The sequence below is a fragment of the Staurois parvus genome, unplaced genomic scaffold (assembly GCF_062004578.1).
Source record: "Staurois parvus isolate SC_StPar_1 unplaced genomic scaffold, SC_StPar_1.0 ptg000147l, whole genome shotgun sequence".
Taxonomy (NCBI): Eukaryota; Metazoa; Chordata; class Amphibia; order Anura; family Ranidae; genus Staurois; species Staurois parvus.
In genome coordinates this window covers 1,858,229-1,873,488 of record NW_028317943.1, presented here as the reverse complement: position 1 = coordinate 1,873,488, position 15,260 = coordinate 1,858,229, and the positions used below count along the sequence as shown (strand labels likewise).

The 15,260-nt window shown below is 40.6% G+C and overlaps 1 protein-coding gene across 3 annotated transcripts in view; it reads right to left on the bottom strand.

The window, feature by feature from the left end:
- Nucleotides 1–15,260, bottom strand: part of IMMP2L (inner mitochondrial membrane peptidase subunit 2) — a 1,307,031-nt gene that overhangs the window by 446,390 nt on the left and 845,381 nt on the right. For all 3 annotated transcript variants that reach the window (XM_089673957.1, XM_089673958.1, XM_089673959.1), the window contains exon 4: nt 15,157–15,222. In XM_089673957.1, coding sequence (XP_089530083.1) covers nt 15,157–15,222 — 66 coding nt within the window. The remainder of the gene's footprint in view (nt 1–15,156; nt 15,223–15,260) is intronic.

Here is a 15,260-nt window from a genome sequence, read left to right as displayed (position 1 = left end):
TTTTTGTATTTTATTATTACTGAACTGTATGTAATGTATTCTGCCACTATGGGTACTGAGGAAGTGTGAGTCTTTCTTCCTTGGTATTCATGTGACTGCTCACTTGTAGAGCACATAAATACAAGGAACAGTGTGCCTTGTGGTCAGTCCAGGGATTGGGAGGCAAGAGAGAGAGGACTTGCCATGAATTAGTGGGCTATTCTCTATTTGCAACACCCTCCAACAGGAATCCAATTTGACATTCAAGGATATGGACTTATTCTACAGAGGACTTTGTCTTCTTAAAAGGGTATGGACTGTACCACAGAAGCAGGGCACCAGGTACAACACATCCATAAGCTAAATTGTTATACTGCACAGCCAGAAGAGGTTACATTCTTTATGTGAATGGAGGACTTATGTTAGCTAACAGAGTTCATGTGAATTCATATAAGTTACCGTATTTTTCGCTCCATAAGATGCACCTAACCATAAGACGCACCTTGATTTTAGAGGAGGAAAACAAGAAAAAAAAATATTTTAAACCAATGGACTGCAGACCTAGTACAGGAGATGACCAGAGACTGCAGACATAGAACAGGAGATGACCAGAGACTGCAGACATAGTACAGGAGATGACCAGAGATTGCAGACCTAGTACATGAGATGACCAGAGACTGCAGATATAGTACAGGAGATGACCAGAGACTGCGGACATAGTACAGGAGATGACCAGAGACTGCAGACATAGTACAGGAGATGACCAGAGACTGCAGACATAGTACAGGAGATGACCAGAGACTGCAGACATAGAACAGGAGATGACCAGAGACTGCAGACATAGTACAGGAGGTGACCAGAGACTGCAGACCTAGTACAGGAGATGACCAGAGACTGCGGATATACTACAGGAGATGACCAGAGACTGCGGATATATTACAGGAGATGACCAGAGACTGCGGATATATTACAGGAGATGACCAGAGACTGCGGATATACTACAGAAGATGACCAGAGACTGCGGACATACTACAGGAGATGACCAGAGACTGCGGACATACTACAGGAGATGACCAGAGACTGCAGACATAGTACAGCAGATGACCAGAGACTGCGGACACAGTACAGCAGATGACCAGAGACAGCGTATGTACTACAGGAGATGACCAGAGATGGGCGGATATACTACAGGAGATGACCAGAGACTGCGGATATACTACAGAAGATGACTAGAGACTGCAGATATAGTACAGGAGATGACCAGAGACTGCAGACATAGTACAGGAGATGACCAGAGACTGCAGACATAGTACAGGAGATGACCAGAGACTGCAGACATAGTACAGGAGATGACCAGAGACTGCAGACATAGTACAGGAGATGACCAGAGACTGCAGACATAGCACGGGAGATGACCAGAGACTGCAGACATAGCACGGGAGATGACCAGAGACTGCAGACATAGTACAGGAGATGACCAGAGGCTGCAGGCATAGTACAAAAGATGACCAGGGACTGCGTATATACTACAGGAGATGACCAGAGACTGCAGACATAGTACAGGAGATGACCAGAGACTGCAGACATAGTACAGGAGATGACCAGAGACTGCGTATATACTACAGGAGATGACCAGAGACTGCGTATATACTACAGGAGATGACCAGAGACTGTGGATATACTACAGGAGATGACCAGAGACTGTGGAGATACTACAAGAGTTCCTATATCATTTAAAGCGCTATAAAGTCCCAACAGAGCACCCCCACCCAGAATAACAAATGATTTGGCACCATACATCAAGGTACAGAAGAAAAGGACTACAACTCCCAGCATCTGGCATTTTACCTTACAGAAGGCAGGCTGCAGGAGGCAGGGGGCACACTACCTGCGGTCACATGCGAGAAGCAGGGAGGAGCTCCAAGGACAGGCCACACTTGCAGACTGGACCGAACTGTAGAGCAAATTGAGGGTTCGGCGAGGGCAGCGCACTGCCTGGTAGGATGAGCTTTGGAGAGAGTCCGGGGACAGCCCACTGTGAGAGGGGGCTCCAATGAGGTAGAATGAGCTTTGGAGAGTCCGGGGGCAGGTTGCAGTGGGATAGGACAACCCGCTGCGAGAGGGGGCTCCGATGGCCCTAACACGGCAGCGGCAATGGGGGAGGCCTGGTCAATGTTCACTCCATAAGACATACAGACATTTCCCGTCATCTATTAGGGGGAAAAAAGTGAGTCTTATGGAGCGAAAAATACAGTATTATTTTTACACAAGAGATATTTGCTAGTATGAATTACTAAAGGGAATTTAGCATATTTCCTGTTGATGTATTCATGGTGTATCATAAATAACTAGGAGTGAAGCCATATTTAGTCTTCTGAGTTATGAAGGAGAGAATTCATGCTGGGAGAAATGTTAATGTTGATAAAAAGTTCACCCTTGAGGACGTGTGAACAGAAGACTATCTAGTCAACCTTTACGGTTGGGGAACAACAATGTATAGTATGTATGCAGAAGGTATAGCACCCAGCTGGCAGAGGAAGCAGGTGACTATGGCAGGTGACGGGGACCTTGGTAATGAGAGAACAAGTAGCACTTCATGTTCCCACTTAATGGCTGGATTTCCATCTTGGAGTGTGTCACAACTACAGGGTCTCACTAAGGGCTTAACCTGCAATCACGTGATGCAAGGCCTTGCTAAATTTAATTTGGTGGCCTCCCTGTGCAAGATACAGTGACAGGTGAAGATGTGGAGCAAAGTAAATATTCCATATTGCTTTCTCAAAGTGCTATATAGTGTCAGGGCTCCACGGTATGACCAGAGGTATGTGAACTGACGCAGGGAAACGCAGGCTTCAGATAAGTTATAAACAATATAATTTATTAAAGACTAACAATACAAACATAAACGCAGTGCAATACTAAAACATAACACAGTGCAAACGAACCAAACCAAACCACCCACAGATAACAGTACATACAATGCAAGCGTCGTCAGGCAGGCCGGGTCAATAACAATCGGGCAGGTAGGTACAGGGGGTCAGGCAGAGAATGGTCGGGGTCACAAGCCAGGGATAAAACAGGAGAAGTCAGCAGAGGTCCGGATCAGGCAGGGTCAGCAACGAATCAGTCAGACAGGGACAGGGACAGGAACAGGAACAGGGATGCAGGTAACAAGATACAGGGCCCAGGAAAAACACACACCAAGGCAGAGACTGCAGGTCTGGCCATCCCTTAAATACACCTGCATGATCAGCTTCAGGTGTTTGGCTGGCTGCAGGGTTGAGTCTCTGATTGCTGGGAGCACCCGCTGGCCAGCCCTGGTACTGCAGCCCACAAGACAGGTGAGTCCCACCATTACTGGCAAGTCCATTCCTGACATATAGTATGCTATCAGGGGCAGATAAGGACAGAGCTAGCCACTGGCTGCAGGAGAGACGAGACATGGACTTTCTGAGAGTGTATGACTGGGGCTGAAGTGTCAACTGGCTTTTTGTGTGAAAGAGTTAATGCCTGTACAGTACATAGAAGAAGAGCAAGAGATATTTGGCGCACTAAGAGGAAAAAGTCCAGATGTATTATTTGATAGATAGTAAATAAACCACATAAGTAAAGTCCTTAGAGTCCAAAGGTGGTTAAGGGATAATCCAACAATGCTTGACTCAGTGGCAGCTGATTCAAAAAAAGCTAGAAGAGACTCTGCCTGAACCATAAAAAGAAGAGAAGCAGCACCATCTAAGTGCAATAAGAACAAATAATTTATTTCCACAACTGGTGTCTGATGGCCTAATGAAGGAACATGCATGCTCTTAACACGTGCCACACCTACTGCTGCTGAACCCGGAGCGGATGTCACTCCTGCCACCCTGTGGATCCATGCCAACCAGGAAGTGCTGGGAGCCACCAGCACAGCCAAGGACAGTGATTTGGAAACCTGCCTGTAACGGGACCACACTGGAGCTGCACAGCGGTTGACAACAATTTCACAAGCACTCATTTGACTACTATTGTGAGTTGCCAATTTTGTGGATATAAATTATTTGTTTTTATTGCTGCACTTAGATGGCGCTGCTTCTCTTCTTTTTACAGTGAGGAAGAGGACTACCTAGAAGCTTGTAGTGCTGATAGCACTCTTTCAGGGGGCAATGTGTGAGGTGCAATTTCTCATCTCCCAACATATGTATGAAAGAATGTAGATATAACATGGAATCTTTAGCCTTTTTAATGGAACTCACGTTTGCATTGGCCAATGATGCAGATATCTCTGATGAGACTCACGTACATGGCTGCATCCTGCCAGCCAATGTGACCTCCCTGTCCAGATTTACTCTTATCTTGAAAGCTTTGTTGATGCTCTCAGGTGATCTCCTCTGTTCACATCCACCCAGAACTGCCATTATGTGCTTTATCATGTGGTTCCACCTGGGATAAAATGGGAATTTGCTGACCAAACTAAATTACTATTTTTTTGTACGTAAAGACTTCTGCTCTCTGCAGCCCAAGACAGAAAGCGGGAGTCTTTTCATATTAGCAAGCCAGGCAATTACCCACTTGTTAACATAACAACTTAGGCAGCTTCCACCCCTCAGTCCCGATCTGCAGCTCCTCCCACCCCTGCCCGCTATGAGGATGACATCAGCTGGAGGCCCAGGAGAGGACACCCCAGAAGAATTAGTGCCTCTGCTCTGCCTAAGGTACCATAGGACTGTGCAGGGGAAGGCTTGCATTAAAAGGGGCACTATGTTGTGTTAAGGGGTGCTGTGTTGTGTTAAGGGGTGCTATGTTGTGCTAGGAGCACTGTGTTGTGTTAAGGGCTGTGTTGTATTAAGGGGTGCTGTGTTATGTTAAGGGGCACTGTGATGTTTAATGGGGCACTGTGATGTAAAGGGGGGCAGTGATGTGAAGGGGAACGGAGGACACTGTGGGACTTCTTTAAAGAGGGGACTACAATGTGAAAGGTACGCTAAAGATGATAATGTACCGGGGGACTGTGATGTGTTATATCACTAATGAGATTCGGACCTCTGCTGAAAGGAAATTTTGCTGACAGTACCTCAAGACCCCTGGTGTATTTCTTTTCAGCATCAGGAAGTATAGCTCTGTATTTAATATTGATGATAATATGGTTACTATTCTGTGCTATGATCCCACTCCCCACTAAGCTGTCAGCACCGAATACAATTGTATTTGCAAAAAAACTAAAACAACAAAAAAAGAATTAAAAAAAAACCAGAATAGTGCAGCTCTTTTCCTCCCTACACAATTTAATATAAATATATACAATGTGTGTATGTGTGAACCAACTCTGCGCAATTAAAGTGTTACTAAACCAACAGTAAAATCAGTCTGTATATGCAGTAAAACATGCTTGTTATATGCACTATCACTGAAGAACCTAAGGGGTTAATCTTCTACATTGTGCAAAAAGGCCCTTTGATCCTTTATTCTCTATTCCTCCAATTTTCCAAGCAACCACCTCTTATCTCCTGATAAGACAGACTGAACTGTAGGCATTTGCACATGCTCAGTTTGGTGTGTATTGCTAGAGGTTTTTTTCTCTTTGAAGAGTGCATGTGATCTACACAGGGCCAATCAGCACTGTCCAGACAGAGGTCAGGGGTTTGGCATCCTCCTAGAGTAGAAAGAAAACTCCTCCTACAAGCTTTAGCTAGTGCTTGGCTGGACACTGCTAGAAGCCACAAGACTGCTCTAACTGCTGATGAGAAAAGGTATTTATCAGTTTATATTTACTAAAATAATTGTAGTTCCATGTTCTGTGTACTGTGGGAGACCAGATATAGTGAATGCAGGATCCTGGGATTAGTAACACTTTAATTGTATAAGCTTATAGCACAGATAGTGAAAACACTATGTGAATACTGTACATGTGGTGTGAAACAACCCTGTGCAATTAAACATATAAGCCAATAGCACAGATAGTGATAACATTTTACTATACTATATATATACAGTATATATATATATATATACAGTATATATATATACTATATATATATATATATATATATATATATATATATATATATATATATGATCTTTTCTAGTGCAAACCTTATAAATGGTGCTTTATGTGCTTCACACAATTTTGCAAAGCATGGGCAAGTGACAGGTTCTCTATTAGACCCCTAATGTTTCCCCTGCCAGCAACTCCTGCCAATCGATCACAGATCTGTGCCTGAACAACTGTTTCCTCAGTATCCAGAAATGCTCATGGCTGAGCATTTCCTGGTTCAATGATCACAGATCAGATTGATGAATGGACGTTCCCTGATTCATATTTCCTCCCAGATGTAAAAAAGGGGGATCAATCTAAAGGTCCACATAGGCAGCACAAGGTCAAATGTATCCAATTACTTACAATTAATACAATTAAGAGGTGGGCCACACACACACAATCAAAAAGGTGTAGCACCCTCCTACGTAGGTGCTAGGCTTAGATAAATAGGATAGTTATGTTTTTAATAGATACATTTGGTTGTCACTCTGTAGGCAGAGTGGCTGTAATTATTTGCTAGGTAAAGGTATAGTTACCTCACTGTACTGAGTGAGCTGTTATCATTTAGGTCTGCTCTGTGTACTCACATGCTGTTATTCTGTCAAGCTTCCTCTGTATCCAGGAGACTGCAGAAGTTTCTAGATGATAGGTGTGGAGCTCTACAGATGGCAGTATGAATATTGATACAGCCTTAGATTATCCCAAAGAGATGGGCTCTAAGGCATGCTGGGTAACTGTTTATATTCAGTGAGCACATAGGCCTCTGGGTCTTTCATGGCTAGGATTTCCCTAAGTCTGGGAGAGGGCATGTTGCCCTCCTAGACAGCTGCTGCTGTAGAGCTCAGGTGGGCAACCTGAGGGCCTGAATTGCCTAGACTCAGGTTCTCCTATGTTGACTGAGGGGCTGTATCCTGAAGATCTGGTTTGGTATCACAGAGGAAAGCATCCAGCTGCTCTTGGGCCTTGTGAGTATACACATTCATAAGGTTCTTGGAGATTGTATGCTGTTTAACCCTCTCTGGTGCTAGGAGGTAAAATATTTCACTTTATAGGGTGCAATAGTGCTTCACTATATTTTTTGTTCTTTTTATATCTCTACATTTACTACTACTTATATTCCATGATATTGGAATCCTGTGTTCCTGATTAGGTGCCACTGATTAGGATATCTTTAGGTAGAATGCAAGCAGAACCTCAGACATCTGGGGGTTTATTTACTAAAGCTGGGGAGTGCAAAATCAGGCTTGCTTCAGCATGGAAACCAATCAGCTTCTAACCTCAGCTTGTTAAGTTAAGCTTTGGCAGTAAAACATGGAAGCCGATTGGTTTCTATGCAGAAGTGAGCCTGATTTTGCACTCTCCAGCTTTAGTAAATAAACCCCTTAAGGATTAGGTCCTCAAACAGAACAATGTGGATGCTTATGGGACTGGCAAAAGATTGCCAAATAATCTGAAATCAATTACTCCTCTGTAATGAAAATAGTTGCATAGATTACAAACAACTGCTAGTTTCTTCAGATCTGGAGACAAATTCAACCCAAGAGCTGACTGTTTGATGCTAAAGGAAGTCTCCAAGAACCTCCATTTTTTTTATTTTTATTGAATTGTCATACAAAACTACAAAGTAGACAATGTAGCACGTACAGGTTTTCAATCAGTATAACCAGATGGTTACAATTACAACACAAGAAAAGAAAGAATTAGAGAATAAAATGGGAAAGGGGGCAAAGGTAGGAAGGGAAGGGGTGGAAAAGGGATAGGCTATTAGCGGGTGGCACACTTGGGATCAGGGGTAAGAGATACAGATCAGGGCAAAAAAGGATTTCCTCATATAGAGTTCAATGTCAAATGTAATGAGGCTACTCACTAGGTTTTCAGGGTTCGGCCTACAGTGTAGTTGTGAGGAGGCCATGCTACACTGCCAAAATAATGCATTATTACATCTCACCAGAACACTTGCAGAAATAAACATTCGCACCTTATGTGTAGTAATGTACCTTATTCAGTGTCACATCTCCAACAATGGCCCAAATTTTAGCAAATATCCTGTAAAGTTCTGTACAAACAGTACCTCAATTTATACCAGTTTTCCTGGATGAAAACATACAGTGAACCTTTATGTGTAAATGTATTGACCAATTTCCAGTCTTCCTCTGAGAGTTGTAAGCCTATATCCTTCCCCCAGGACGTACATACCACCTTCATGTAGTGGGTGATTAGTAAATAGGTCCAGATTGATAGCTGAGTGAAAATGATTCTGAGGAGAGTTTGCTAGGCCTAAGGTCTAAAATAGGATTGGCTGAAGAGCTTTGACCTAAGGTTCAGCCAGGAAATGACTACTTTGTAAATAGGCTAATAGGAGCAATAAGACTGCATAGAGAATTGGCAACTATTTGCTGCTGTCATAGAACCATCCATCATACAAGAATTGTCCGCCTCCAACATTTTAGATGACTGCCACTGGTTCATTAATAAGGACATGGTTATACAAGGGGGAGTGTTGGATTTGAATGTTGTATTAGCGTTATTGGGCCTGGGGGGGGGGGGGTGATATGCTTCAGTAGGAACAAACAATGAAAAGAGTGGAGGGTGGACGTATAAGAATGCGATCAGTCAGTGCTTTTGGGATAAATTGAAGAAGGATCCATGGAAACCAGTCCTTAAAGGATGAATGCCAGTTCCAAATAACCAGTCTCACCACATCAAATGCCCTAAAATACTTTTTAAGGTCTGGAAGACCAGTGTCATGTTTCCTTTTGGGTGAGGTCAAGTGAACAAAGCTTGTTCTTGATGAAAACTGACCCGAAAGTTTTATTGTGGGGTTTTTAGGTAAGTCTACAATCAGGAAGAGATTCAATGCAGTCTACATGAGAGGTGTCTTAAGAAAAAAGGATTTGCTGTCCAAAAGAACATTCAATCACAGTAACAGTAGACATGTTTTCTACAAACTAAAGACAGTATTTAAGGAGCAGAACCTCTTAAAAACTGGAAAGCATGATGGTGGAACAGTTATGGTTTGGCTTGCTTTGCTGCTTTAGAACCTAGGCACCTTGAAGTCATTAAGTCAACTGTATGTTCTACTTTTTAAATACATTTTTCTAAAGCTAAATTTTTCTTGTGTTCTTACTAAAGTATGTCAGCTTTATCTATGGACACTGTTTGAAAAAGAATCTAGTATTTGCTTGTCCAAGCAGACCCAAGCTGAAAAAGTCAACAATTTACATGGGTTTTACTTAATTTTTCACATGACTGTACAGGGCTGTGGGAATACATGTTGGTGGGCACAATGGTAAAGTTATATCAGTGTGACATGTCACCGCTGCCTATACCTCAGCATTGACTGCACGCAGCTGGGAGGTATGAGGAAGGGCCATTAAATAAAATGGGGCGATTTACTAAAACTGGAGAGTGAAAAATCTGATGCAAATCTTCATAGAAACCAATCAGCTTCCAGGTTTTAATGTCAAAGCTTAACTGAACAAGCTGAAGTTGGAAGCTAATTGGCTACCATATACAGCTGCACCAAATTCTGAGTGTTTAACATTTAGTAAATCCCCCCATTTTGCATAAAAAAAGTCAAGCAACACCACTGCCAAAAAGAAATGGATGACTGGATCATGGTTTCAAATTTCATTCTTTAGAGGTCTTAAGATAAGCAAATGGTTTTTAAACTGATGTTTAAAATCTTAATTAAAAGTTTCATAAAGTAAAACAAAAAAAAAAACAAGTTCTCTGAATGAACAAAATTCTCCTTTATTTGTCCTCCATGCACTCTCACTCCTAGACACTACAGCTCACACTGGGAGGATTTCTCAATAGAGGCAGTGCTCTTAATCCAGGAAGCAGTGAGCAGGACTAGGCGCAGGCAGGTGCCAATTGACATGGTACAGGCTTGTGAATTTGCAGTGAGAATACTGATGACCAGGCCTCCTGCAACAATTGTTTCCCATTGTAGAATAGGGAATGCTGCTCTGAGTTCAGAATCAATGCAACACAATCACAAGAAGCTGCATTAGGAGGACTTAATTGGAAGGCTCAACCGGTATTTGTGGAATAAAGGGAAAACTCTATGTGTAAATTCACTTAAAATTAAGTGTTGCAGAACAAAATTTTTTTAATGTGAGGCCAAAATTCTACTTTAATTTGGGGCATATCTATGACACCGGGTTTACACAGAAATCTGGATTTGCTATATAGAAATAAAACCCATCGGTAATTGAAACTATAGGGCTCTACTAGTAATTTGATTTTGACCTATTTAGCTTTGTAATCAGACTTTTTAGGAAAAAAAAAAAGAGTTAAATTGGAATTTAACTTTTGATGTTCACCAGGAGCTTTTGGCATAATGTGCAATCTGTTTACAGTATACGCACAGATCCACCCAATAAAGTCTACTGTATACCTTTTCCTGATGAAGTGGCCACTAAGAGCCATTGATGGTGTTTTAACCTGTTTTTATGATCAATAAATACCAACCTTCCTGAAGAATTCACTTGTAAGTACATTTTTATTAAATGGGTGCCTCTGCTGATGACACATTGGTTCCATTCTGGGACCTCATTATTTTACCTTGCACAATGCTCTCCTCCAGCAATGCAATGTTCACACTTTATCCATTGCCAGTGCTTCTATCTTTTCCTGGGGGCGGAAGAATCTTTGGCTCTTCTGAGTAGCCAAGCTGGAATAATGTAACTCTTGTGCATGAGGAGTTAAGTCATCTCACCACCTATTCCTGGCATACATAACATGCTGGAATTGTACTCATGCATGGGCGTCAGTGCGCAATTAAAAACAAAAAAAAAACAGGCAGGGGGAAAATGTTATGGCAGAAGAGACATTTAGAGCCTATTCTGCAAAAAACAGAGACAGATTTAGTTCCACATTAGGATTAGCCTTGAAAAATGATTTTAAAGGTTAAAAAGGTTCACCTGCCTCCCCCCCCCCTTTGCTGCCCACCCCCTGTCCCCCACACACTTCTTATATACCTGCCCAGAACTCTAAACACACTTAAACACTCAAAATCAAGAAGTGTACAAATGTACATAGATAACACATATTATCTAGGTCTCCAGAGCAGGGCAGCAACAAGGATAGAGCAACAGGGGCATGGAGCATGGTGTTTTTCCATGTGGGAGGAAGGGGCATCACATGACAAGGCCACCCACCATACTTGCTGTTTCTGCCACCCGTGTGTCCATTTGCCCCCCCCCCCCCCCCCCCAGCTCTGAAAACACACCACACACAGACCCAGGCCCACTGCAACATTCCCTTTTGACTTTCAATAGACTTTTACTGAAGTATTGTATTTCAAAGCACAAGTTGTAGCACAAGTTCTAACATGTAGAAACATGTAGATAAGCAATGCACTAATAGTTACCAGAAATGTAGCAACCATTAACATAAGTCCATGTCCGAGCACAACAAAAATTTGTAAATGTTCAGGATAGTAAGCTGGTGATACAGAGATGTCCATTGCTATCCTGCAAAGATTCAGGCAGCCAACAAGACACTGACTAGGATGTGCTGCTAAATCAAGTGGAAGAGTGGAGTTCACTTCAAGCAACATTCCGTTTCTATCATCTACACATATTGTTTTCTACCAATCAAGCTAATCAGTCCCCTATCTCAAATAATGGGAAAAATATATTTAAATTGCCTTTATCAGTACATTGTCAAAAGATATTTAACGTTGCACTATCCTCTATCTGCACAGAGTTTCAGAAAAACAAATGTAAAATCTTGTCCAGATGGTCATAAATTAAATCCAGAAGTTGACCAATGTTAGCATCTTAATGGAAAAGGTTTAATCTTCCATGAGGTCTGGTCCTGTCCAAAACGTAGTCTGATAAATCTCTCAAAAATTCACACATTTTATCATCCTAGATGACCAGGCTAAGAAATACATCCTCCGGCTTCACATTTTTGGAATAAGGCAAAGCTCTCCTATACATATGGGGATCCCTGAATTTCTGTATTGATCCTTGGGATTGAGGGATTTCCTATCTCTACACTCCCCACTCTCTTCCCCTTTCCTTTCAGATTCTCACAATCTCTCTCTACTACTCAGCCATCCTTCATCCCACAACCCCACCCATATTCCCCATACCTATCTCTCCTCTAATTCTACCTATCCACACATCCCCCATTCCCACCTCTCCTGTTTGGCATTCTTCTCTACACTTTTCCCCATCTTACAAATTAAGAAAACAATCAAGAGTTATGTTTTCTCTCCCCAGCACCCATCCCTCTCCATGATCTCCACAAACACAGATGAACAAATGACATAAAAAAGACCCATTGAAAAACTAAAGGAGACAAAGTGAATATTCAATGTTTTATTGTTCATAATATCCATTATCTGTATGACCTGTATCTGCTACTATGACCCCTGTATGTCTGCAACAAGTTCTATATTGTGTAATGAGGTTTTTGTACATCTCTCTGAGTTTTATAAATGGAAGAATTTACAAAAAAGAATGACTGTTAAGGAGCTCAATGGAAAATCATATATATATGTATATATATATATATATATATACACATATATATATATATATATATATATATCTTGTTCAAGGTCCACTTTTGTAAAAAAATAAAAATGTCTGATATTGGTGTATAGATGAAATATGTAATAACGGCATTTAGTATATGAGTTCTAAGTTTAGTCCAGAGGCTGGGAGTAACAATTCAGGAGGTAAAAAAGAAAAAAAAAATCAGGCAGCAGAATTTGGATAGTTCAGTTACCAAGAATTGCTTCTTTATGTTTTAACCTAGATGGCTACCTAGAGGTTTAACCTAGAAATTCTGTGACTGCTACCTTATGCAATTACAATATTGCTGGCCACAGCAGCTGGATCTAAAAGGCATATTGTGTCAAAATGATCATGCAGAGCGTCCTCAAACATAATATTGGTAAACCTGAGGTTCTGGTTTACAGTAACAGCAAGAAGATACCATTACTTCTTCAGATGATAAAGCCACAGAAAGATCTTCAACAATAGGAAACAGCTGGCATTAGGAATTGTAGGTTGTGGCAAGATTGTGCTCCTCCCATCCTCCCTCCCAAATATGTTTGTAGAATGTCTTTGGTCTTGCATAGGTGGCCATTTAGGATTTGTTAGATAACAGTCAATATTATTGGTTCATAAATTACCAAAGCCTAATTTAATTCTCAAAACATGATTAGATGGGTGTTTTTGAATACTTCAAAGTAAACACTAAGTAAACAAAGCTGAACAGTTAGGCAGAGCTAAACAGTGTATATTTTCAGATTTGGATGTCCCTATGTATCTAGAAAACATTTGGTGAGAAGCATATAGACTTATATTTTAATTGTCTTGTAGGAAACAGCACACAGTGACCAAGACTTGTTTATATATGCTCATGGCTGATTTAGATTTCATTGCCCATTAACTTCATCCATCATTAGTGTCAAACTGGACTACAGTGTAGGGAGTCAGTTTTTACTATCGCACTAGCAATATGGGAATTCAAAAACAACAGTGGAGGACACCAGCAATACATAATATGGAGATAGAAGTGATTGATTACTAAAACTGATTACTAAAGAAAGTACTGAATACTGAAATAATTTGAGGAAAACACAATTTGACTAAAGGAAAAAAAGAAGAAATCCATGCAGTTTAGTGTGGGCAAAAGTTATAAGTGTTTTGCATATTAAAAACTATGATATACAAAGCAAGAACAAGCATGAAAAAGAAAAAAAAATCCATGTTTTTTTCAATAGAATCACAATAGACCAGTGTTGGTCAGTGTATTATCTGTTTTGCTAGATCTCAATGCTGCTAAGAAGTGTCAACATTTTGATATCAGAGTTCCTGGGATTCGCTGCTCTTGGGTTGGGTAACTTGAGAAGGCATGTCTAGGCACAATTAGCTGTCTCCATATTAGTTCAAGGGCCAGAGGAGTGGCAATTTAAACTAAAAGGTATACTTTAAGCATATTGCATTAACATGTTTTTAAAAGGAATCAATACATTTTAAAGGGCAATAATAATCCCCAGAGATTTTGAGTTATTTTTTGCAACTTTGTTCGAAATCACATTTTTGATGTGCCTTTCACATTTTGATATGGTTGATTTTTCATATTATAGCTAATGTATTAAATAGACATATATGTCAGCCACTAGATGACACTGACACTCTCAGTTACTCTACTTAGAATCTCTGCACCTGCTTAACAGCTGTTGATGTAAGATATCAGTCATACACGCATGTAACTAGTAATTAGACCCACAGACTTGTATCATAGTAAGTCACAAGTATTGTGCAGCACTGCAATACAGGAAGCAGAGCCTCTCTATGTAGAAAGCAAATGACAGCAAATTGCGTACATATATGTTCAATATACATATAAACAAGGATTTTACAACATGGATACGTATTGATAATATTTTTTGCATTAAGCAAATATCATCTATATGTAAATACAGTATATATCGGAGCAGTGGCTGGAGAGTAAACATACAGAAAAAAAAATCATTGATTACCCTTCCTAAATGTGGTCATTTTTCAATCTGTGTCTATTAACTTTGTGATTATTCCTAGGTTGACAATGTTCCATAAGTAGATGTCAATGTGGAAAAAAGGATGCGTGCTCTTTGAGGCCTCCAAGTTGACAAGAGTGCTAGAACTTACTGTTTGGAGTCCACAGGAAGGTCAAGGTATTATGGGATATTGGCATCACTAGAGAGGGATGCACATATTCAGGTGCAGAATCCAGAAGCTGCCAAGAGGAGCATGTTGGAACAGTGCTAGATTTCTACAATCAAATAGGCAGGTATTGTTTTTTTCAACTATTATACATTAGCCACAAGCAGCTCACAAAATGATAGAAAAATATAAACTTAGAGTTTAGTAATACTTAAAGTCAAATATCTTGACAAACTAATAGCGTTAAAAAAAGTTTGTGCTGGGCTTTGTCCACCAACCAACCTACATGGAAATTACAAATTGTCTTTAGGAATATCATACTCATAACAAGAAGCAAATAGGAATCTAAAATAAACTTTGCAGAAAGTTCCTTGACAAATTCACATTAGGAAAGCCCACATTTAATGAAACCTTATACATAATAAACATGCCTGCAATACATATGACACATTTTTGAATAGCAGAATCAATCTTTAGATTAAGACTTACTTTACAATATCTCCTTCCAGACCAATCACTCGTTTAATAATCTTCTGTTCTGGGTTCTTTGGAGACCTAAGAAAAAGAGGGATACGATTATGTTAGCAATGATT